Consider the following 25,252-nt stretch of genomic DNA (forward strand, 5'->3'; position numbering starts at 1 on the left):
CTGTGCTGGCCCTGTGATTAGGTGGCGACTTGTCCAGGGTGTACACCGCCTTCCGCCCGAATGCAGCTGAGATAGGCTCCAGCACCCCCCGCGACCCCGAAAGGGACAAGCCGTAGAAAATGGATGGATGGATTTATGTTAGACCAGTAGAGGCACACCACTGGTACTAATATAGACCATTTTTATATGTGAAGGAACTTAAGATGTACCTAATGTTATGACCAACGGTTGCAACCATTGGACGATCAGATAAATAGACAATTATATTATTTAGCACATCAAATATTAGTCATGTGAAGAACACTGAGAAATAATAAGATAGTAAACATTTATTTCCTCTAAACAAAAATATTTCAGTGGAAGTACAAAAACAGATGTTGGCACCTAAACAGTTCACAAGTGTTGTGTTTTTTCAAATCATGAAATAATTTTGTTTGGCACATCAGCTACAAATCAGCTTCTATATTTTGGACAATGTACCGTGTGAACTAGAAACTGATCATTGGGCTCAATATATACTAATGTTTGACAAACTACTACACTTTTGTGTTTCATTCTGTAGTAAGTACAACATAAAATACAACAATATGGAGTAAGTGACATGGCACTGAGTGTATTATTATTTTAGCAGCCTTATAGCCACTTTAGTGGATGGATAAAGTGACAGAAAGACAAACATGGAACTTGTAGTAAATTGTCAATAATAGTGAAAGTAACAGAATACACTTTTCAAATTGCAGATTCAAAATGCTTAAAAAGTCCTCCAATGGCAGTTAAGACTGGAAAGACTTTTTTTTGGTAAACACTTAAAAGTATTGTTATTGGCATCTTGACAGACCATAATAGAAGAATAAGGATAAAAGATCAGGATAAAATAACATAGTGGATACTGTATCAGCCAATGCTGACTCACTGGCTCCTAATTCTCCAAAGACATGTAAACCTAAATAGTCATACATTGGCTGCAAGTCTGGTTGTTGGGATTAAAAAAGAAAAAGAAAAAAAAAAGCAGTTTCGGAATCAGAGAAAAGGCAAGGAAACATAGAATCCTGAAAACTCCTGCAAGATGTGGTTGGGTCACAACAGGTGTGTTTTGGTGTGTGTTCCAAGTTCCAACACCTTCACTCTTCTGATTGCATTTTCATTTGCGCCTGCATCCGAACAATCATCTCTTGCATGCGTCGCAGCTGCGGGAAAGGAAAACAAAGACAACATCACAATGCATGAAGATGACGGGTAACATGGGCATATTGTAAGTATATCCATCCAACGATCCATTTTCTACCGCTTGTCTCCCACGGGGCCAACACAGATAGACAGTTTCTAAAATACCAATCAGCATAGCTGCGCAGTTTTAGTTCCATAGCATCTGTCGCCCCCATTTGGATAAAGGAACTAACTGCACAATGTGCAGATGAGAAATGTGCTATTTTATTTTCCTATAATTGAGGGTATGGAAATTAAGCTAGTCATTTATTTTATTTTTCAATTTACTGAATTAATACATTTTATTTGACATACTGTATATGCATAGCTACATATTCAAGTAAAGTTAAAGTACCAATGATTGTCACACACACACTAGGCTTGGCGAAATGTGTCCTCTGCATTTGACCCATCCCCTTATTCAACCCCTGGGAGGCGAGAGGAGCAGTGGGCAGCAGCGGTGGCCGCGCCCGATATATTAAATATATGATATATTAAATGTCACAACTTTTAATGATAATTACTATTTTATCATTTAATTCAGCTATCCTTCATTTATCTGCCGAGAGGGGTTTGTCAGGCTGTTTGTTAGTGAGTCGACGCCGTAGCTCAGAAAGTTATTGGTGGATTTTGATGAAACTTTCAAGAAATGTCAGAAGTTGGATAAGGATCAAGTGAGTCGGCTTTGGGGGTGATGTAGTATGTTACCTTGTGTTTATAATAAATGGGTATAGCGCTTTTCTACCTTCAAGGTACTCAAAGCGCTTTGACACTATTTCCATTCACACAGTGTGGTGAAGTGTCTTGCTCAAGCACACAACAGACGTGACGAGGTTGGTAGAAGGTGGGGATCGAACCAGGAACCCTCAGGTTGCTGGCACGGGCACTCTCCCAACTGCACCACGCCGTCCCCTATACAATACAAGCCTGAACTTCTGTGCGTGTATGCTAGTGGCCCTTCCTCCACCCACAAAAAGTGCATGACTGACGAGAGGCTTCACTCCATTTATATCACTTTGCTATAGAACAAAAGAGCACAGCTGCCGACACTAATGCAAAGAGTGAACTCTTGCAGCATGTCTTGAAGCGACCAAGAAAGTAAAAACATGCACAGACATGGTAACTTTCTCTATCCTTCCTTTAATTAACTCTGCCAGGAGGTTATGTATTCACTGGGGTTTGTTGGTCTGTTAGTTAGCAGCATAATTCAAAAATGTATGGCTGTATGTTGATGAAACTTTCAGGAAAAGGGGTAAGGAACAAGTGATTAGATTTTAAGGGGTGATTCGGATCACCGTTTGGATTCAGGATTTTATTTTATTTTTTTAAGATTTTTTACTATTGGAAGATGGCAGGGGTGTGCACTCTGCAAGTTCATTTCTAATTTATTTAGTGCAGGGCTATTCAACTGGTTGCCTGGGGGCCAAATATGTAGAAAACTTGGGAGACAATAATTTTTGCAGCAAACTCCTACATTAATAACACTACAGTGCTCCTGTTCTATAGAAAAACTTGGACTACTGTAAAAACACATTGGAAGATCCTTGCATTGACATTTTAAGCTTCTAAAGGCCAGCATCCACTTGTATTTTGCATAACAGGGATATTTTCTTTAGAAATTACCAGTGGCGGGCCGTGCGTTTCCCACCTAGGCCTTTAGTGATGTCTGTGTCCAATGATTACCTCTCAAAATACCATCATTTATGTCACCACATGACCATTGCTGGAGAAATACTATACAGAAACACATTCACGCCCTAATGGGCATTGAGTAACCATCAACAGTGTACAAAACGGGTTATTTTCTGGCGCATTTAAAAATCAATAAACCCGCATTGGCAATTAAACATATCTTATGTGGTACTGTCAAAATTAAAATTGCAAAACACATATTAAATGTAAAAAAATTAAGAAATAAAATATCTGAATTCACAATTTGAAAAACCAATACGAGCTTCCAGTGTTGGCCGATGCGGTCTCACAAGATGTAGTTTCTCTTTAAATATCCTTCTTGAAAATATGTGTTGTCTTGTCTAATCATAAAAGATGCAGACGAGGCGTGTTGGCTGAGTTCTTAAAGTTTACTCCACTGCGTGCTCATCAAAAACATCCCGTTGCCATGGCTACATTCAACAATCTAAAAGGGGCTACTGCACATGCGCGTCACTGCTGTGGCATGCTGGGTAATGGAGTTCTTATGTTACCTAGCTCATAACATCACAATATATATCTGCCTTAGGCCAGCGAGAAGGCCTTACTGACAACAACTCGTGATCTGATTGGCTATCGCAACTGTCTGTCAAATGTTTGTGTCCGATCACTTACAGTGCACGGACGCCACATTGTTGATTCTGAAGGCCTTGGGCAGATTTCGTACAGCATGGCAACATAAGCTTGCTGTATTCTGATTGGATAAAAACTATAGCCTAAAAACAACAGTGCTGGAAGGAGCATAATATGACATGAAGAGAATATGAATACTTTTAGATATTTAGGGAAAGAAAATTAAAAATTACTTGTATCTTTAATTATGATAATGATTTCTGGTTATGTTATGCCAGCAGAGAAGGCCTTGCTGGCCCTGATGGGCCACCACTGGAAATTACTAACTGAAAAGGAAATCAACAAATATCCACTGCAGGAGAGGCTGGTTCTCAAAATAAGATTAATATTGAAGGGAGACATCCAGGGTCCTTAGCTTCCTGGAAATGTGATCCCTACAACAATATCTATCTATTTATCTATTTAGTTGAATAACCCTGAATTGGTGGATTACCTCTGTGATATCTGTCGCCACCATGTGGGTAGAAGGAAGAACTGCATAATGTACATGTGGGTAGAAGGAAGAACTGCATAATGTGCATATACTGCAAGTGATTTCAGCAGTTACCGGTACTCTCTGTGATGTGCTACATCTGTTGCCACAGATGCACTGGGGTAAACTGACAGAAACATGGCTGCCAATGGCCTAACCATCATCCATCCATCCCTTTTCTACCGCTTATTCCCTTCGGGATCGCGGGGGGCGCTGGAGCCTATCTCAGCTACAATCGGGCGGAAGGCGGGGTACACCCTGGACAAGTCGCCACCTCATCGCAGATGGCCTAACCAACCACCACCAAACATTCATTCACATTTGTTCACCAATATGAATTTCACGGGAAGCAAGGTGGGTGAAGTGCTATGCCCAAAGACAAACCAGCATCGACTAGGATGATGAACCTGGAATCCTTCAGTTACTGGACGACTTGCTCTACCTCCTGAGCAACTGCTACCAAACAGTGATATAACATAATGAGTATCAATGATATTTTATTTATCGCATTTATAAATTTTTGATTGTAATTAATTGAATACATACTGTATGCGTTTATTATTTATTAAACATAATTTTTAAACTATAATAACATTTTATATTTGATCCTTTTAGTATTTTTTAAAAAATGTACTGTAATTTTTTTAAAGTGACTCATACATTTGGAGAAACATCCTCCAAAGTACTTTTTTTGTGGTTTACTTTAAACAGAATACATTTTGAACATGTAGACTGTGTCTTGTGACTTCCTTGTTAGAGGGATTGTGACTCTGAAACGTTATTTGATAGACAGAGAAAAAACAACATTGGACCATACAATGAGACATTGTATTACAAAAAAAACTTTCTCTGTGGTTGATACTATGGAGGTCATTCCCACCATAAAAACTGGGCCAGGACTTCCGGACAGGAGGTGGTATAACATCCTCTACAACATGTATAACATTGTTTACAAACAGCTCTGATAGAACTCGCCTGTTCACGAAGGCGTGCTGCCCTCGTAACACAAACAGGATTATCAAGAGCAATTAGGAAGCGGGGTACTGCCAAATGATAGGCCAAAGTGTAAATAATGCTAACGAAAGATAAGAAGATTGCAAACACATTTAAAGGCCTACTGAAACCCACTACTACCGACCACGCAGTCTGATAGTTTATATATCAATGATGAAATCTTAACATTGCAACACATGCCAATACGGCGGGGTTACTTATAAAGTGCAATTTTAAATTTCCCGCTAAACTTCCGGTTGAAAACGTCTATGTATGATGACGTATGCGCGTGACGTCAATCATTGAAACGGAAGTATTCGAACACATTGTATCCAATACAAAAAGCTCGGTTTTCATCGCAAAATTCCACAGTATTCTGGACATCTGTGTTGGTGAATCTTTTGCAATTTGTTTAATGAACAATGAAGACTGCAAAGAAGAAAGTTGTAGGTGGGATCGGTGTATTAGCGGCTGGCTGCAGCAACACAACCAGGAGGACTTTGACTTGGATAGCAGACGCGCTATCCGACGCTAGCCGCCGACCGCACGGATGATCGGGTGAAGTCCTTCGTCGCTCCGTCGATCGCTGGTGAGCACGGGTGTTGATGAGCAGATGAGGGCTGGCTGGCGTAGGTGGATAGCTAATGTTTTTAGCATAGCTCTGTGAGGTCCCGTTGGCGTCGTTAGCAACAGCATTGTTAAGCTTCGCCAGGGTGGAAAGCATTAACCGTGTAGTTACAGGTCCATGGTTTAATAGTATTGTTGATTTTCTGTCTATCCTTCCAGTCAGGGGTTTATTTATTTTGTTTCTATCTGCAGTTAAGCCCGATGCTATCACGTTAGCTCCGTAGCTAAAGTGCTTCGCTGATGTATTGTCGTGGAGATAAAAGTCACTGTGAATGTCCATTTCGCGTTCTCGACTCTCATTTTCAAGAGGATATAGTATCCGAGGTGGTTTAAAATACAAATCCGTGATCCACAATAGAAAAAAAGAGAGAGTGTGGAATCCAATGAGCCAGCTTGTACCTAAGTTACGGTCAGAGCGAAAATAGATGCGTCCTGCACTGCACTCTAGTCCTTCACTCTCACGTTCCTCATCCACGAATCTTTCATCCTGGCTCAAATTAATGGGGTAATCGTCGCTTTCTCTGTCTGAATCGCTCTCGCTGCTGGTGTAAACAATGGGGAAATGTGAGGAGCCTTTCAACCTGTGACGTCACGCTACTTCCGGTACAGGCAAGGCTTTTTTTTATCAGCGACCAAAAGTTGCAAACTTCATCGTTGATGTTCTCTACTAAATCTTTTCAGCAAAAATATGGCAATATCGCGAAATAATCAAGTATGACACATAGAATGGATCTGCTATCCCCGTTTAAATAAAACAATTTCATTTCAGTAGGCCTTTAAGGCCCAGCACAAATTGCTGCAGTGTGTGTGTGTGTGTGTGTGTGTCTGTGTCTACCTCGGCCTCTTTCTGTAGCAATATCTGGTCTTTATCCATCACATCCTCATCCACAGCTCTGCAGGAAACATTCCACAATAAAACTTGGAGAACTGCTAAAATCAGATTTTAAAAAATTTTTTTTTACATAAAAGTGTCTCACCGTCCCGCTTTCTTCAGCCTCTCTGAGCGGAAATTCTCATAATGCAGGTCCTGAGTAACCTCCTGGAGGTCTTGCATGTGCGTCCTACAACAAAGTATGTTTCTATGTAATTATGTCTTCAGACTCTAGAGGGCTGTGGCGCTTTGCTGCAAGTTTTAAAAGCCATTTTGTCAAGGGTCACTTGGCTTTCCCTCCCTGTATTTTTAATGCACTCTTATTGATGGGGTGACTCACACAAGCATGGTGCGGAGTTTGAGGAAGTCATTGTGCTCTGGATTCTCCACCTCCACAACTCCCCACGGGTACAGACGTCCACGGATCTTCTTTCCTTTCACCTCGATCAGCTGGTTGGAGCCAATGACAGCAAAAGGGACGCTCGCCTGGGGGGAAGAAATGCAAGCAGATAAATGTGGGTGCAAGAGAAGATCAACAATGTTTCATAACACCCTATATCCGCTCACCTTGAGGACTCTCGATTGCTCTTTGAACTCCTCGTCCTCGTCAGAGTCCGCATCGGGTAGCTGATAGATTTTAATTCCGTGTTCTGCAATCTCATCCAGGATCTGATAAGTGGAAACAAAGGAAAGGGGTGAGGCAGACAGGGTCATGACCTCTCGGGCGCTCCCTTCTTGACGCCTGCAGGTGTCTGCTCTCCAACTCAGAGCCAAAAATGTTTAATAATAAAACTAATCCTCCAAGGAGCATCTTAAGCTGCTGACAATATAGTGCTCTTTGTTTGAAGCATGCTGGCTCTCATGAAGAAAATACAGCTGCGGTTCTGAGCCATAAACAGAGAATAAGGAGGCCGTGCAGAGTAATAAGTGGGTGGGAGCACGTATGTATGTTGTTGCAGCAACACATCTCATTAAAACCCCAATGTAGGATACGAGTGGGCTGAAAGAAAGGGGGCAGCAGGGAAAAAATAGGCCTTGTGGAGTGTCTTTAAAACCGAAAGAGTCTTTAAGTTCTCACAGTGTTCCATTCAAAGGCCAGTTAAAACAAAGGAGCTTTCTTTATCCCTGCCTAGGGACACACGTCACTATTTATTATTCTTAACATCAAGGCAACATTTGTCTTTTGTTTTCTCAAGCGCATACAGTTATTGTAATGCAACGGAGCCAAGAAACTGCGAGCGTTGTTTTCCTGACTTTTTGAGCCACTTTCATGTAGTGAAGAGTATGAAAGGACAGGGTGAGTCAGCCCTGATCCCGGGAAGTGAGAGCAGGTTTTCCTACGGAGTGGAGCTCCTGTTTGCGCACTTGTTATGGCTGCAGATTGTTTTTTCAGTGAGCTATATATGCGTGGTCTACGTGTGTGTGTGTGTGTGTCTGTGTGTGTGTGTGTGTATTGGGAGGGTTGAGTATTGTTGTGGTTGCTGATGTAAAAACAAACAAGCATCAGAGAGTGTGACTCCAGACCAATGGGTTCTTCTGCAATGTAGAGGGGGGACAAACATCAGTTTGGTGAAACAGTAGTTACTGGAAAATCTATACTTTTTGAGAAAACAAACAAGAGTCAAACAATAGCCGGAAAGAAAGAAACTAAAACAAAACAAAAAAGCAGTCCCACAGGGTAGCCATTTGGGGAACATTTGTTAATTTCTTGATGGCACAAGGGAATTATATTCTAATGAAAAACAAGTCAAAAGCGAAACATCAAAGTGTTACAATACCTACAATATATCTTTACTTGAATATGGTCCAGCACAAAAGCTCTCTTCCTGTCTCGCAATTGATTGTTATTTTGTCAATTACATTATCAATAAACACCAGTGAGTGCCTTCCATTGGCAGCCATACTTGCCCAAACTACAACACTGCCTCCACCATGATGTGGTAATCTTTGGATAATGAGCAGTCCCCAAGTTTACAAGTTGTGGTTTTTTTTAAACATTATATCAGGTTAGATCAGTGGTGTGAAACGTACGGCCCACGAGCCGGATCAGGCCCGAAAACAGGTTTTATCCGGAACCATGATAAACATTCTGAATTTATGTGATCCATCCATTATTTTGTCGATAATCTTATTTATCTCACCATCTGAAATATACCTTACGTCACTAATTATTATTTATTTATTTTTAATGTTATTAGTTATGGAGTATATTGTGAATACATTGAGAACAGGAAGTGAACAAAAGTTCTAGCAACTGCTATGTAAAGGAAAGAGGGTAGAATTAAATAAGCTCTGCTTCTTCCGAACTTGTTGAATAGAGAAACTGGAAATTGTGATAGGTAGATAGAGTTCCCTCAAAAAAAAATTTAATTCCAGCAGCAGTGTACAGAATTGAGATCGAATTTAAAAAGTAAAAAGTAAATAATGGGGGTATAAATGGAAATAAAATAGAAAATATTACAATAAGAATAAAAAATAAAAAGCAACAATAAGAATAAAAAGATAACAGTAAAAATAAGAATATAACAAGAGAAACTAGGCAGTAGTGACCATGTTATGAAAATGTATTGCAATGTATATTGTGGTGTATCATGTTGTATGCATGCATGTTCGAAATAAACACAAACTCAACTCAACAGTCAAATCGTGCTTAAGCAAAAACTGAAAGGTGGTTTTCTAAAAGTTAATGACAGTATTCAGCTACATGTGCAAAGCAAGACTTATAATCATGATTAGGTGCTAGAATCACTGCCTGCCTGTCTCGAAATCCTCATCTCCCGCAGAACTACTTAATCCCCCTTGTCCACCACACTTTCCTCCTTGTAATTGTGTATTTTTGTTGGCGCAGAAAATTTGGCAGCGGGAGCCATCCTGATTTTATGACCGTCCTGTACAGCGAAAAGACAACCCCTTCCACCACTGCTCTCTGAGCTGTTATGCTTGGCTACATATTTCCACTTAGGTGTAAGTCAGGGCAGTGAACAATGCCCTACAAGAGTCCACCTCAGTATTCATTTGAAAAGGAAGCCTGGGCTTCCGGTTAACATTGCTGAACATGAAGCATTGTTTATAGAACGGCATTATGACAAATGTGAGGGTGGAGGCTCATATTTTGCAGCTGGATTTAGTAGAATAGTTTAATTCCAGCAAAATGATTCCCAAAAATACTTCACCTGCACAACTATACATAGATATAATAGATAGATATAAAACAGGGTGGTGGTGCTGCACAAGAGGTCAATAGCAAAACCAGTGATCATTCTGGAAACCTATCATTACAGCGACTTGCGGAAAGATTCATATTTTCATGATTTCTTCCACAAGTGAACCCACGAAAAACCCAAGATCAAAAGAAAGCTGTAGAAACAACGCAGTAAAGAAATACAAAAAAGGGGGCATGGCTGTGGTCAAATGTGACCCCACGCACTAGAACACAAAGTTGAAATCACACTTCTGTGGCCAATTGTTGAAGACAGAGCCGAGCCTCTTCTGGGCCGGCCAACCACAGGGAACAATACTTGGAAGTAGAATCAAGCTCCGGAGTGTTCTTAGGAAATCAACAAAGCAAAGAGCGAGAAGAAAAAATCTTGATAGAAGACTTGAAGTGGCAGACCGCCACTGAGGTTCACTAATTACATTCTGCAAATGTACGTTAAAGGTCTCCATCTGATCCCTCAAAATGTACTTCTTCCTCAGGAATGTGCACCACAAAAGAAGCAAAGCAAGACATAAATGACTGAAAAGAGCGACAACAACTATAAGCACCTTAAGTAGTATTTACGTAACATCACAGCTGCCTGAGAGCTTCTGCAGAGGCACCATTGGGATTACAGCCGTATGCACCTGGAGAGCAACTTTCTGATCATGTTTCAATATGATAAAAACACCTTGAGGGAGGTTATCCAAGTGCAATCACATCCACTGCTACTCAAGCGCCAAGTAGAGAGTAATATATCAATGCGGAGATTCCTGTAGATCCTAGAAACTAACATTATCTGAAATATTATGAGAAAGAATGTTTTCTTTTTATTATGAATCTCATTTGACTGCCATTTCAGGCACATTTACATGCTGTGCTGCCCATGAAAACATACTTTATACTGTAAAAAGTACCGTGCAGAAGTCTTACGCCAGCATTAACTTTTTTTCATTTTGACGGATACAAAATGGATTTCAACAAAACGTTGTAGACGCCTTACGGGTTATCACGAGATAAATGTACTGATTAAAGAATATATTTTCAGTGATTCACACTTTGATTTTGCGATTGCACGTGACCGGGCAAGCAGTTTTCGATGCTTCTGATTACTGTATTTTGCCGTGTTTTAACAGTGGGATCACATTGATGACAATGTGTGCCGAAGTTGGATTAGCCGCTAAACTACTGCTTAAAGACAACGCCATTTTGACATTACTACTCGGTTGTATTCAAGAACCACAATAGTAAACTGTAAATTACAATTCATCCTAACTGATTATTTTGTATGAACGCGGCTGTCTGTGTAACAATGATTTACAAACCTGCTCAGTGGCCTTGTGGTTAGAGTGTCTGCACTGAGATCGGTAGGTCGTGAGTTCAAACCCAGGCCGAATCATACCAAAGACTATAAAAATGGGACCCATTACCTCCCAGCTTGGCACTCAGCATCAAGGGTTGGAATTGGGGGTTAAATTACCAAAATGATTCCCAAGCGTGGCCACCGCTACTGCTCACTGCTCCCCTCACCTCCCAAGGTGGAACAAGGGGATGGGTCAAATGCAGAGAGTAATTTCACCCCACCTAGTGTGTGTGTGACTATCAGTGGTACATTAACTTTAACATACAGGGATGATATTCAATTCAAGATTGCTCCTCCACTATCCCAATTTTTTAGATGTTTTACAATATACAGTATGTCCAATCACAACTAAAAATGTTCATTAAAGCTCTGATCCTTGAATTGGTGTAACCAAAAAGTGGGCAGCCTAAGACAACTCTCTTGGTTGCTTTTTTGGGTCCGTTCCTGTCTCTGGCCGTGCGGCCCACCAACCCAACAACAACACTGTTTTTTTTGTTTTGTTGTTTGTCTATGCATTGTGCAATCATATGTGCACAATATGTATTATTTATTGCACATTTTTAGGTTTTTGTTGTGTTTTACTTTGTAGCTGTAGTAATGGCACCACTGAAGTGGCAGCTGGTTGCATCAGCTCTGTGTACTTGTATTATATTTTGTGTTCTTTGATGTTTCCCTCTTGATTGCATGTGTTTAAAAATTGTTTTTTGTGGACTTTTTGTATCTGCACTGCAACCACATAATTTTCATATTGTGGGATGAATAAAGTCTATATTATCCTATCGTTATAACCACATTATATATTTTTAAAATAATGTGAAACAAGCTATATCAGCAGTTTTCCTGTTTTTAAATCAAAACAAAAACAATGTAAACATGCGGATGGTATATTGTGGCTCAAGTGCTTTTACCATGTTGAAATCCCGCACAATCCACAAGACTATAAGGCTGCAAAGTAGGAGCCTGGAGGTGCTTCTCTCTCCACTTATCGCCATCTTTGCCAACAAGTCTTGAATTATTTCACCAGAATTTTTGCCCTGTCCGAGTTTTTTACCTGTAAGCTGTCTAAAAGCACAGTAAATGTTATACTTGTATAGGGCAGTATTTCCAGATTCACACAAAGATGGCGGGAGCTGCCATGCAAGGCCCTAACCACGAGTAAGGGTGAAGTGTCTTGCTCAAGGACACAACAAACGTGACTAGGATGGCGGAAGCCGGGGATCGAAACAGAAACCCTCAGGCACGGCCGCTCTATTATTTTTTTGTTTGTTTGTTTTTTGTTTGCTCCATGCTTTTTTAACCTGTAAAGCACTTTGGTGCAATCTAAAAAGTTGTTGAAAATGTGCTATATAAATAAAGTTTACTTGACTTGACTTGACTCTATCAACCGAGCTTTGTCGTCCCCACTAGGGTGATGTCTTTGCTGATGACGTGATCATGTTATCATGACGTGTTAATGTTAGTTAGTTAGTTTCAGTTTATTTCGAACATGCATACAATGCAATTACAATGTAATGCATAACATATTTCCAGTTGTTTCATTACAGCACGTCCGAAAAGGAGGGCATAACAGTCAAGCACTCAGTCCACGGCCTAAAAGACAGTAACATCTTGGCAGGCTTCCAGGGTCAGGAAGACCCTGCACCGCCTTCTTATCGAGTTTTTCCAAGCGATACAGAGCCGGTCGAGGTGAACCGCCTCAGATGAAACACATAGTGCTTGAACAGTCACAGTTTTATCTATCAATTTATTTCGGCAGTCGTCGTAGTCAACACTAAACCTCTTTTCTACCCCTTAAAAATGCTTTATATTCAGCAATGTTAAAGGCCTACTGAAAGCCACTACTACCGACCACGCAGTCTGATAGTTTATATATCAATGATGAAATTAACATTGCAACACATGCCAATACGGCCGGGTTAACTTATAAAGTGACATTTTAAAATTCCCGGGAAATATCCGGCTGAAACATCGCGGTATGATGACGTATGCGCGTGACGAAGTCCGAGTAACGGAAGTTATGGTACCCCGTAGAATCCTATACAAAAAGCTCTGTTTTCATTTCATAATTCCACAGTATTCTGGACATCTTTTGCAATTTTTTTAATGAACAATGAAGGCTGCAAAGAAGACAGTTGTAGGTTGGATCAGTGTATTAGCAGCGGACTACAGCAACACAACCAGGAGGACTTTGTTGGAGCGCTAGCCGCGCTAGCCGCGCTAGCCGCCGACTTCACCTTGACTTCCTACGTCTCCGGGCCGCCAAACGCATCGGGTGAAGTCCTTCGTCCTTCTGCCGATCGCTGGAACGCAGGTGAGCACGGGTGTTGATGAGCAAATGAGGGCTGGCTGGCGTAGGTGGAGAGCTAATGTTTTTAGCATAGCTCTGTGCAGTCGGGTTGCTAAGTTAGCTTCAATGGCGTCGTTAGCACAGCATTGTTAACCTTCGCCAGCCTGGAAAGCATTAACCGTGTATTTACATGTCCACGGTTTAATAGTATTGTTGATTTTCTATCTATACTTCCAGTCAGGGGTTTATTTCTTTTGTTTCTATATGCAGTTAAAGCAAGATGCTATCACGTTAGCTCGTAGCTAAAGCATTTCGCCGATGTATTGTCGTGGAGATAAAAGGCACTGAATGTCCATTTCGCGTTCTCGACTCTCATTTTTAAGAGGATATAGTATCCGAGGTGGTTTAAAATACAAATCTGTGATCTACAATAGAAAAAGGAGAGTGTGGAATCCAATGAGCCAGCTTGTACCTAAGTTACGGTCAGAGCGAAAAAAGATACGTCCATCGCTGCCTCTCAAGTCATTCACTGTAACGTTCCTCATCTACGAATCTTTCATCCTCGCTCAAATTAATGGGGTAATCATCACTTTCTCGGTCCGAATCTCTCTCGCTCCATTGTAAACAATGGGGAATTGTGAGGAATACTAGCTCCTGTGACGTCACGCTACTTCCGGTACAGGCAAGGCTTTTTTTTATCAGCGAGCAAAAGTTGCGAACTTTATCGTCGATTTTCTCTACTAAATCCTTTCAGCAAAAATATGGCAATATCGCGAAATGATCAAGTATGACACATAGAATGGATCTGCTATTCCCGTTTAAATAAAAAAAAATCATTTCAGTAGGCCTTTAACCTCTTGTCTAGGTACAATGCTCCTGTTTCTCCTTCACCTCATGATGCCCACACACATGATCATAACTATACTTGTATGCTCCAAACTGATTAGTAACACACAAAAATAAGACAAAACATATAATCCCAACTACACATGCACAGGTCAACCTAAAGGTTCAGATTTTTTTCATAAAAGGTTGGTAGCGGCATGATCTGTGGCTGCATAATTGCTGCGATTCACTGAGGGGATACATGAATTCCAACATGTGCCACAACTTTGTGAAAAAGCCCAGAATGATCTTCTCCTTGGGAAACTGGACAGCAAACTGGCCTCAATACACCTCTGAGATGACAAAGTGCCTTGCTGAGGCAGCTGAAGGTGATGAAGTGGCCAACTATGTCTCGGCCAACTATGTCTCTGCCAACTAAGCACCTCAAGCAGACGCTTGAGCACAAGGTGTCTTACATCCACCATCAGAAGTGTTATCAAGCTTACTGTCATCACAAGTAACATGGCTCATTGTTCCGCCATTGTTGTCTGGAATACAAGATACTGGCGCATACGCTCTATTAAAAAACAAAACAAAAAAAAACCTGTACTTTTGGCAATATTTAGACAGGAAAAATAGTGATTAACTTGTAAAATTGTCACTTTAATACCTGTTTTCTAAAGTTTTCTTCGTTAATGATTATTAAATGTGTAAAAAATGTGAACTGACAAAAGTCTGCGAGGATGGGGGAGGCTCAACAATACCTAAGCGGAGGAGGGTACAAACACACACAGTCACAACTAACTGGCAGCTCGCCCACAATCTGAACTGGTATAATCTTGTGTCAAATCCATGGGAAAAAAAGAGTTAAGGGGAGGAGCAGCGCCACAAGTGATTTTCGCATCTTCCGCACATCTGAGCTGCACACAGACTCCCATAAAGCAGTGCTGTAAGAAACAGTACCTTTGTGTGAACAGGATTAAAGACATTCATGCACATTCCAGATAGATCCCAGCAGGTTTGAGGCAGACTGGACTAGAACAGCTGGATTTGTTCTAAAGGAAAGTAAAGGGGAAGTCAGCTGGTAAAGTGAATGTGTCACATGACTTAACAGTAATCAACGTGCTCACACACTTCACTCCCTCCTATTGTCTTGGTTTAAGTCTTAGCACTGTTGAGACCACCCACTTCTCCTTGTGATCAAAGAGCATAGAGAGGAACAATCGAGCTATTCAAGTAATCTTGTATTTAAAGCAGATTTAGAATGGGACAGTGTGTGGCAGGCATTATTCTTGCACACATCACCCTGTTGTTGGCTATACAAGTCAGAAGTCTCAGGAAATAGCGGTCATTCTACATGAAGGAGGAAACCTGTAGTTTTTCACGCCGTATTTCACCACAGAGCGGATTATTGTGCGCAAAAATGTACCTTGCTTGATATTTGTTTGTTTTAAAATCTGCAGAGACTCAGACCATGATTTGGCGCAATGACTGCGGGAAGTCAGAAAAATAAATACATTTGTGTGTTTAAAATGGTGGCAATAAAATGAGTAGGAATGGGCTGACCATGGCCTCCACCACTAACACACAATACTAAAAAAATCAACTTGGATACATTTTAGAGTAGTCAGTGTGCATCTTATCTCCTGAAATGACTCAACACACAGCTATTATTGTCAAAATAGTTGACAATACATGATTACCTACAGTCAGGCATGAATTGTGATAGCATCATGGTCTGGGGCTGCATGAGTGCTGCCTTTCATTGGAGGAATAAATCATTATCAAGTACTGCAATAATGTGAAGCAAATAATGATCCCCCGCCTTTGCAAACAGTTTTCCAATATGATAAGGAGCCTAAAAAACACCTACAAGTGACAAGTGCCTTGCAGAGGAAGGTCAGTGGCCGAGTACAGGTACAGTATGTCGTCTTCAGACCTAAACCTAGCACCTGTGGCTGTCGGGCATCCTCCTGTGGAGGGTGGAGGAGCACGAGGTATCTAACATACACCAGCTCTACCAGTAATGTCGCCATGGAGGACTGGAAGAGTATTCCAGTAACAAACTGTCCACGCCCAAGAAGATTAAGGCAATTCTAGATAACGATGATGCTCACACCAAAAATAAACTTTGGACACATTTTGGACATGTTCACTTGCGTTACCAGCTATTTAGACAATAATGGATGTGTGTAGAGTAATTTTAAGTGGAAACTTAGCTAAGCTGACACAGACTAAGTAATAACCAAATATATATTTATATATATATTTGTTATTGTACCTGGAGAAGATATAATAAAATGGTTGCTAATATCCATCCATTTTCTACCGCTTGTCCCGTTCGGGGTTGCGGGGGGTGCTGGAGCCTATCTCAGCTGCATTATTAATATGTGAGAGGTAAACTCACTTTTGTAAGATGCTGGATATTTTCTTCTTGCACTTTCTGTTTTTACTAAAAAAGTTTGCTGCAATTTGCAAAATGTTGATGCAGCCTGCAGGTTCCAGCGAATTGCAAAAAGGTGTTTATTCTGACCAAGCAAACAAGTGTTTTCGTCAGATGCAACAAATTTGCATTCACAGACCACCAAATGTTCTAAAAAGGTTGCTGGAAGAATTTAATTCACCCCTCCCCAAGACAGACACGTTATTTGCAGTGCCAGTCTCTCCACAGGTGCAGCATGCATGCACACACGGTTTTGCCTGCTACAAAAAAACATGGTAGAAAAAACTTTGTTAACGGTCCTCATCATTTGTTTTGCTTTTAATTGCATTTCTAAAGCGTCATGGTCATAATCACCTGTTATGTAATGACATCATTACATACCATTCCCACTGGAAACCACGACCGTGTCAAAGTCCTGTGGGAAACACTTGACCAAAATTTGCCTAAAAACAGTAAACATCATCTTTTAATTCCATAATGAAAATCTCAAATTAGAAAATGCATGATTAAACTGTGTAAAGACTGCACAGTTGAAAAATAGTTGTATTGGTAGCCCATGGGGACTTTTTTGTAGCTATTATACAACAAAGATATAAATTGTTGTAATCTGACACAGCAAAAAATATAACAATACGTCATAATACGTTTTATTACAAATCTTATGTATATTTAGGCCAGATCTTTGCACCAGTACATCAGCCCTTTAACATTTACTGTATTAGGAATATGGCTCATGCTATGCAATTTTTTCAAAACAAAATAACTGACATAATTGGAGGATATGGCCATTCAAAGGGTTTAAATAAAACTGAACATGACATGTTAGCTATTTTTTTAGTCAGAACTGAAGTTAATTTAGAAATTTGAGCAAAACTCGTACAAAAAACTATGAATCCAAAATGTTTTTACATGCTTAACTCTGAGGACCTTTTTGTCCTAAATCCACTCTATGGCTATACAATTATTACCCAATGTATCGTTGATATAGGAAAGTATTTCAAATGAAAATATTCAAATTAAACATGAAAAAAAACCTAAGGGAAAATTATTTTATTTGGAGTAACAACCAGTTATGGCCAAAAATAGAACAAAGATTTACCTCAAAGGACAAAAAAGTCCCCAATATACCCTTAGGGTTAGTTAAAGCTTAAAAGTTCTACTATTGTAGTTGAAGAAAACTTGGTGACAAAACAGGCTGGTATGATCTACTCAGGATAAAAATGTGTTCCTGCAGGGCCACAGGATTTTTTCACACAGCAGCGCATGCTCGAGTGCATTGTGGAGACGACATCGAGTCAGACAATGAGGGGAAAACTGTGACTGCGCCCCCGGCCGGGGGTGAAATACGGCAGCTGAGCGGCCAAACGTGAGAGAGGGAGGATAGGTCAGGGCCCAGCGTGGGGGAGACAGTGAAGCGGGGCAACGTTGATGGGGAGGAGGGACAAAAAGGTGGCTGAGAGAATAAATGAGGGGGGATGAGGACATGGAAGGGGATAGAGGAAACAGAAGGCAGCAGAGAGGAAAAAGAGCTATTACTATTGTCAATTGCCTTAAAGGGAAACTTCGGTTTTTTTCAACCTGGGCCCTGTTTTCATAATTTTTTCTGTATATTTGAGTGCTGGATAAAACATTTTTTGAGGTCGCGCCAGTATTGAGCAGGGCAGGCAGCCTCCAGCCCAGCTAACGCTCGTACACAGGGCAACTGGCTCTCGTCAAAATTCGGCCTATAAACATGCATTTTTTTCACACTGACAGGCTCAGATAGTTACAATGAGTGTCCGACAACATACTAGAAAGGAGAAATTAACGTATGTCTCTACCTTTAGCTGGAGATCGCTGTGTGTTGTGAGCTGTGTCCAAATCTCACCACGCTACAAATCTCGTTCCGAAATCTCGCGATAACTCGCGACAAAACACCGGTGGAAAAACAGTTACCTGACTGAGGTGAAGAGAGATGACTGAAGTGATTTTCTGTTGGATTACCGAAGACTGTTATTTTAGTTTTATAGTGGAGGCAGAAAATCACTTCAGTCATCTCTCTTCACCTCAGTCAGGTAACTGTTTTTCCACCGGTGTTTTGTCGCGAGTTATCGCGAGATTTCGGAACGAGATTTGTAGCGTGGTGAGATTTGGACACAGCTCACAACACACAGCGATCTCCAGCTAAAGGTAGAGACATACGTTAATTTCTCCTTTCTAGTATGTTGTCGGACACTCATTGTAACTATCTGAGCCTGTCAGTGTGAAAAAAATGCATGTTTATAGGCCGAATTTTGACGAGAGCCAGTTGCCCTGTGTACGAGCGTTAGCTGGGCTGGAGGCTGCCTGCCCTGCTCAATACTGGCGCGACCTCAAAAAATGTTTTATCCAGCACTCACATATACAGAAAAAATTATGAAAACAGGGCCCAGGTTGAAAAAAACCGAAGTTTCCCTTTAACGCTTGTGCAGGAAAATAGGAGGAATTGGGTTCTCTAACCCTTGTGACCTCTGGTTTTGAGCAGTAACACAAAGAAGAAAATAGTTTTAGGTGGAACCAGTGGCTTTAATCCAACAGGTTAGATTAATTCACTGAAACTTCACTTTGGGCCATCATTTCAATATATTCTTCAGATCTACGTAAAGGAAGGTACAGCCTTGCATCATCTCCACTCCAGGAAAACTTTTTTGTTAAAAGCTTGTAAAATGTGCTCGTTTATTTAAAAAAAACAACACCACCACATTACAAACATTCATTGCAGCATAGAATTCTACAAACCCCGTTTCCATGAGTTGGGAAATTGTGTTAGATCCCACCTCCAAAGACATGCACCTGGGGATAAGTTGATTGGCAACACTAAATTGGCCCTAGTGTGTGAATGTTGTCTGTCTATCTGTGTTGGCCCTGCGATGAGGTGGCGACTTGTCCAGGGTGTACCCCGCCTTCCGCCCGATTGTAGCTGAGATAGGCTCCAGCGCCCCCCGCGACCCCGAAGGGAATAAGCGGTAGAAAATGGATGGATGGATGGTAAATATAAACGGAATACAATGATTTGCAAATCCTTTTCAACCGATATTCAATTGAATGCACTACAAAGACAAGATATTTGATGTTCAAACTCATAAACTTTTTTTTTTTTTTTGCAAATAATAATTAACTTAGAATTTCATGGCTGCAACACGTGCCAAAGTAGTTGGGAAAGGGCATGTTCACCACTGTGTTACATGGCCTTTCCTTTTAACAACACTCAGTAAACGTTTGGGAACTGAGGAGACACATGTTTTAAGCTTCTCAGGTGGAATTCTTTCCCATTCTTGCTTGATGTACAGCTTAAGTTGTTCAACAGTCCGGGGGTCTCCGTTGTGGTATTTTAGGCTTCATAATGCGCCACACATTTTCAATGAGAGACAGGTCTGGACTACAGGCAGGCCAGTCTAGTACCCGCACTCTTTTGCTATGAAGCCACGTTGATGTAACACGTGTCTTGCTGAAATAAGCAGGGGTGTCCATGGTAACGTTGCTTGGATGGCAACATATGTTGCTCCAAAACCTGTATGTACCTTTCAGCATTAATGGCGCCTTCACAGATGTGTAAGTTACCCATGTCTTGGGCACTAATACACCCCCATACCATCACAGATGCTGGCTTTTCAACTTTGCGCCTATAACAATCCGGATGGTTCTTTTCCTCTTTGGTCCGGAGGACACGACGTCCACAGTTTCCAAAAACAATTTGAAATGTGGACTCGTCAGACCACAGAACACTTTTCCACTTTGTATCATTCCATCTTAGATGAGCTCAGGCCCAGCGAAGCCGACGGCGTTTCTGGGTGTTGTTGATAAACGGTTTTCGCCTTGCATAGGAGAGTTTTAACTTGCACTTACAGATGTAGCGACCAACTGTAGTTACTGACAGTGGGTTTCTGAAGTGTTCCTGAGCCCATGTGGTGATATCCTTTACACACTGATGTCGCTTTTTGATGCAGTACAGCCTGAGGGATCCGAGGTCACGGGCTTAGCTGCCTACGTGCAGTGATTTCTCCAGATTCTCTGAACCCTTTGATGATATTACGGACCGTATATGGTGAAATCCCTAAATTCCTTGCAATAGCTGGTTGAGAAAGGTTTTTCTTAAACTGTTCAACAATTTGCTCATGCATTTGTTGACAAAGTGGTGACCCTTGCCCCATCCTTGTTTGTGAATGACTGAGCATTTCATGGAATCTACTTTTATACCCAATCATGGCACCCACCTGTTCCCAATTTGCCTGTTCACCAGTGGGATATTCCAAATAAGTGTTTGATGAGCATTCCTCAACTTTATCAGTATTTATTTCCACCTTTTCCAACTTCTTTGTCACGTGTTGCTGGCATCAAATTCTAAAGTTAATGATTATTTGCAAAAAAAAAAGTTTATCAGTTTGAACATCAAATATGTTGTCTTTGTAGCATAATCAACTGAATATGGGTTGAAAATGATTTGCAAATCATTGTATTCCGTTTATATTTACATCCAACACAATTTCCCAACTCATATGGAAACGGGGTTTGTAGTGAAAAGGTATACCAGAGTTACCCATTTAAACCAGATGTGCATCATTCTCTACCTGACATAAATAACAGCAAAGCTGATGGAAAGTCCTACACAGGATATGACTGCAAGGTTCTAGACTGAGAGGATCAGCCACTTAATATACTGTTCCCTCCTCCCCACAAGTTATGAGCAAGAGACGACCCCAACCCTGCTGATGGATTTTAGAGTAAATTAAAAAAAAATAAAAAGCCAGATGTAGCTGGAGGTTGGGGGAGGAGGGGTCACTGCCAGGAGAGGAAATAAGAGGACTGTGTGAGAAACAATCAAAAATTAGAAAAAAAACCCACTTTTTTCCCAACTTTGTCTATGAGCGTAAGCTGCTTGAGGCAACAGGTTGTCTCCAGACATGGGCTATGACACATGGCAGGAAACCTATATTGTTCTGTACAATCTGTTTCCCCCCGTTATAAGAGAAAGTGCATGCTGAGGTGGGGACACGAGGGTGTCACATTTACCTTAAAGACAAATGTCCGGCAAAAAAACAAATGTGGGAGAAATTCTGCAGGTTATGAATCACCCTGTAGCGTTCTAGCAGATTTATGACTGTGGGCATCAATACCTCCAAAAAAGGCTTATTGCTTGCTTTAATAGACTTCATGACAGGATGTATACGTGCACCCATAAGAACCACTTAAAATAATCTGATCCAAACAACAAATGCCACTTGCTCAACTAAGAAAAGCTTACAAATATGAATTTAACTTTAATTGGAGATATTGTTTTGCCGTGGTTGTTTGTTGATTGATTGTTGATCAATCAACTCCTTGTCATCTTTTTAACATCCAGGCAAAAGCTACAATATTTAAATGCCTCCCTGGGAAGCATTATCACCATCAGCCGCGGAACAAATTACAGCTGGGCTCTGATAAACTCTGTGCTTTCAAGCGAAAAAGCCTGAGCTTTTAGTTTGGTAGTAAGCACGCTCGCCTTTCATGCCGGCGACCAGGCTTTGCGTCCCGCTGAGAGTAGTAGGAAAAACAACGCAGCTCAAACCTTTTGGCCACCTTAGCTTTTGAAATTTGACAGACGGGCCTGGCGAGCACATGATGCATTTCAAAGCATATCATATCTATTGGAACTATTAGTACACTTCCCAAACATGGACTATTTAATTATAATACATCTATTTTGAACATTATCATATCAGAACCTCAAAGAAACATACAAATGGTAAAACAGGGTTAACATTCTCTTTCAGTGGGAGCAGTGTTGTTGATCCCCCTTTATTGCCAGTGCGTCGAAGTCTAGTTTTGTTGTGGCAATTTTCAAAACAGATATTTGCTCAATTCTGTTCTACTATTTGGTGGGCAAAATTAAAAAGAACAATAGGCCTGATGTGGCCGGCCGGCCGTATTTTGCCTATCCCTGCGATATAGACTACAAACTGCTACACTAGGTCTCCTTTTTAATTTTCTTTGCACTTTGCTGCTTTACTTTTATGTTAATATGAACCGCCACTCATGATAACTTTGTCACCAAGCTTCTACTCTTTTGACAAGTGACTGAAGACGTCGGTGGACGGTTTATGACGATTTTACCCAGAATACATTTGGGAGACAATACAGTCGATACACTTGTAAATTTGCACGTCGCAAAGTGAAATGTGAGAGTGAAAACAAAGCCAGTCATACAGCACAACATTTTATTCATTTTTTTACACCTATAAATCATTAAAGTCAGTCAAGTTTTTAACAACCATGACTCACCCTGACTGGGGTAGTAACCTATAGGTCCACATACGTCCAACTGATTTATTGGCTTAGATAGTGATAAAGCTGCCTGATCCTAACTCCTTCTGACCCAAGCCATGAGAGAGCGCCACCTTCCTCAGCCAAGAGCCAGATCAGGGGCCCGGCACCACCATGTCCCCACCCCGCGCCCCGGGCCTCACCTCCCAAGACTCCCCCGCTCCCAATAGCTCCACTCCCGACCACCATCTTGCTTGACCAGGGGTAGAGAACCTATGGCTCGGGAACCAGATGTGGCTCTTTTGATGACTATCTCTGGCTTGCAGATAAATCTTAACGTCTTAAAACTAAGGTTGTGAGGGATAACCTATGCGACCAGATATTAGGTTTGACAAGCAAGCAGCTCGCTGCGTCAGTAGCAGCCACCACAATCGATAAAAATCAGCTCTGTATTTTTAGGTAATTGACTGTGGAAACATGAACCCGGTATTGCGCAACACTAGCAATCGTTTGACACCTTGTCTTTAAACACGAGAGCCGGGAATGCACATGCTCCCTTAGCTTACCTTACTGAAGACGATAATATACAGCAGCAGCGCTGCTTTTAAGTCAGCAATCTTTCTCTCCATGGTAGCAAAAGCTATGTTTATTACAAGTATCACTGAAGGATGAGAACAGATAAACATGCTACACAACACATCATAGGAGGATACAATAAGTCATGCTCAACGGCATTAAAGGGGAACAGCACTTTTTGGGGAATTTTGCATATCATTTATAACCCTTATATTTTTATGCATTCTAACTCGAAAAATAAACGCTAGCAAAAGTCAGCTAGCAATAGAGCTAATGGGAGTCATTGTCTAGTCTGCGTATAAAGCGCTCTAAAAAACATCCAAACACCTCCATCAACGTTTTATATACACGTTAGAATATATGTAACATAATATTTACGTATTTTGTCATTTTAAGCATACAGCTGAGGCGGCATATTACCGTATTTTTCGGACTATAAGTCGCAGTTTTTTTCATAGTTTGGCCGGGGGTGCGGTTTATACTCAGGAGCGACTTATGTGTGAAATTATTAACACATTACCGTAAAATATCAAATAATATTATTTAGCTCATTCACGTAAGAGACTAGACGTATAAGATTTCATCTGATTTAGCGATTAGGAGTGACAGATTGTTAGGTAAACGTACAGCATGTTCTACATGTTATAGTTATTTGAATGACTTTTACCATAATATGTTACGTTAACATACCAGGCACGTTCTCAGTTGGTTATTTATGCGTCATATAACGTACACTTATTTAGCCTGTTGTTCACTATTCTTTATTTATTTTAAATTGCCTTTCAAATGTCTATTCTTGGTGTTGGGTTTTATCAAATAAATGTCCCCAAAAAATGCGACTTATACACCAGTGCGACCTATATATGTTTTTTTCCTTCTTTATTATGCATTTTCGGCCGGTGCGACTTATACTCCGGAGCGATTTATACTCCGAAAAATACGGTAATTCCACAGACGCATCATGACGTTCGCTTTTTCCTTTAAGAATAACAACAACGACTAATCATGACAGACTTCATGAGAGCCAACGATGACTACTTTGGGACAAATGATAATCCAGAACCTTATATTTTTGAGACAGAATATAAGGAAGATGAGCTACAAGTTTTAGAAGTTGAGTGATAAGCAGATCAAGCAAGTAGCATTATTGCTAAGTGCGAAACAAGGAATACAAATTACGAACATAATAAAACAATCACTAACCTGAACTGTGCAATGTCTGCTCTCATTGGGATGTCAACAGGTGGGATGTTCATATCTTTCCGTTTCGATGAAGATTTAATCATAATAACTGAGTGAGTGAATTATATTTATATAGCGCTTTTCTCTAGTGACTCAAAGTGCTTTACATAGTGAAACCCAATATCTAAGTTACATTTAAACCAGTGTGGGTGACACTGGGAGCAGGTGGGTAAAGTGTTTTGCACAAGGACACAACGGCAGTGACTAGGACAGCGGAAGCGGGAATCGAACCTGGAACCCTGAAGTTGCTGGCACGGCCACTCTACCAACCGAGCTATGCCGCCCCAATAATCCTCACACAAGTTAAAAAAGAAAAGGAGAAAAAAAAGCGTTTTTTTTCATGTCTTTCTTGCCATCTTCGGGTCTTAGTTGACCAACTTATCCGTTTATGGCCACAACCTTCTATGATACAAGTGAAATACATGATTTATAACCTAGAATTATCTTTCACCAAGTTAGACGCAATGTATCAGCTCACCGGCTCAGTATGTAAATAGCTGCGTAAGCTAGTTACCTCTCTGTGATCAATGCACTGCTAAAAGTAGTT

At 40.8% G+C, this 25,252-nt stretch overlaps 1 protein-coding gene across 1 annotated transcript in view; it reads right to left on the minus strand.

Moving 5' to 3' along the window:
- Nucleotides 1-320: 320 nt before the first annotated feature.
- The window catches only part of zgc:63587 (uncharacterized protein LOC393431 homolog), a 54,899-nt gene continuing 29,967 nt past the window's right edge, over nucleotides 321-25,252 (minus strand). Inside the window, exons 8-12 of the mRNA XM_062025601.1 lie at nucleotides 7,080-7,181; nucleotides 6,853-6,998; nucleotides 6,619-6,702; nucleotides 6,477-6,534; nucleotides 321-1,187 (exon numbers count right to left, since the gene is read on the minus strand). Coding sequence (XP_061881585.1) covers nucleotides 1,122-1,187; nucleotides 6,477-6,534; nucleotides 6,619-6,702; nucleotides 6,853-6,998; nucleotides 7,080-7,181 — 456 coding nt within the window. The 3' untranslated portion in view covers nucleotides 321-1,121. The remainder of the gene's footprint in view (nucleotides 1,188-6,476; nucleotides 6,535-6,618; nucleotides 6,703-6,852; nucleotides 6,999-7,079; nucleotides 7,182-25,252) is intronic.

Source organism: Entelurus aequoreus, linkage group LG17, assembly GCF_033978785.1.
Source record: "Entelurus aequoreus isolate RoL-2023_Sb linkage group LG17, RoL_Eaeq_v1.1, whole genome shotgun sequence".
Lineage (NCBI taxonomy): Eukaryota > Metazoa > Chordata > Actinopteri > Syngnathiformes > Syngnathidae > Entelurus > Entelurus aequoreus.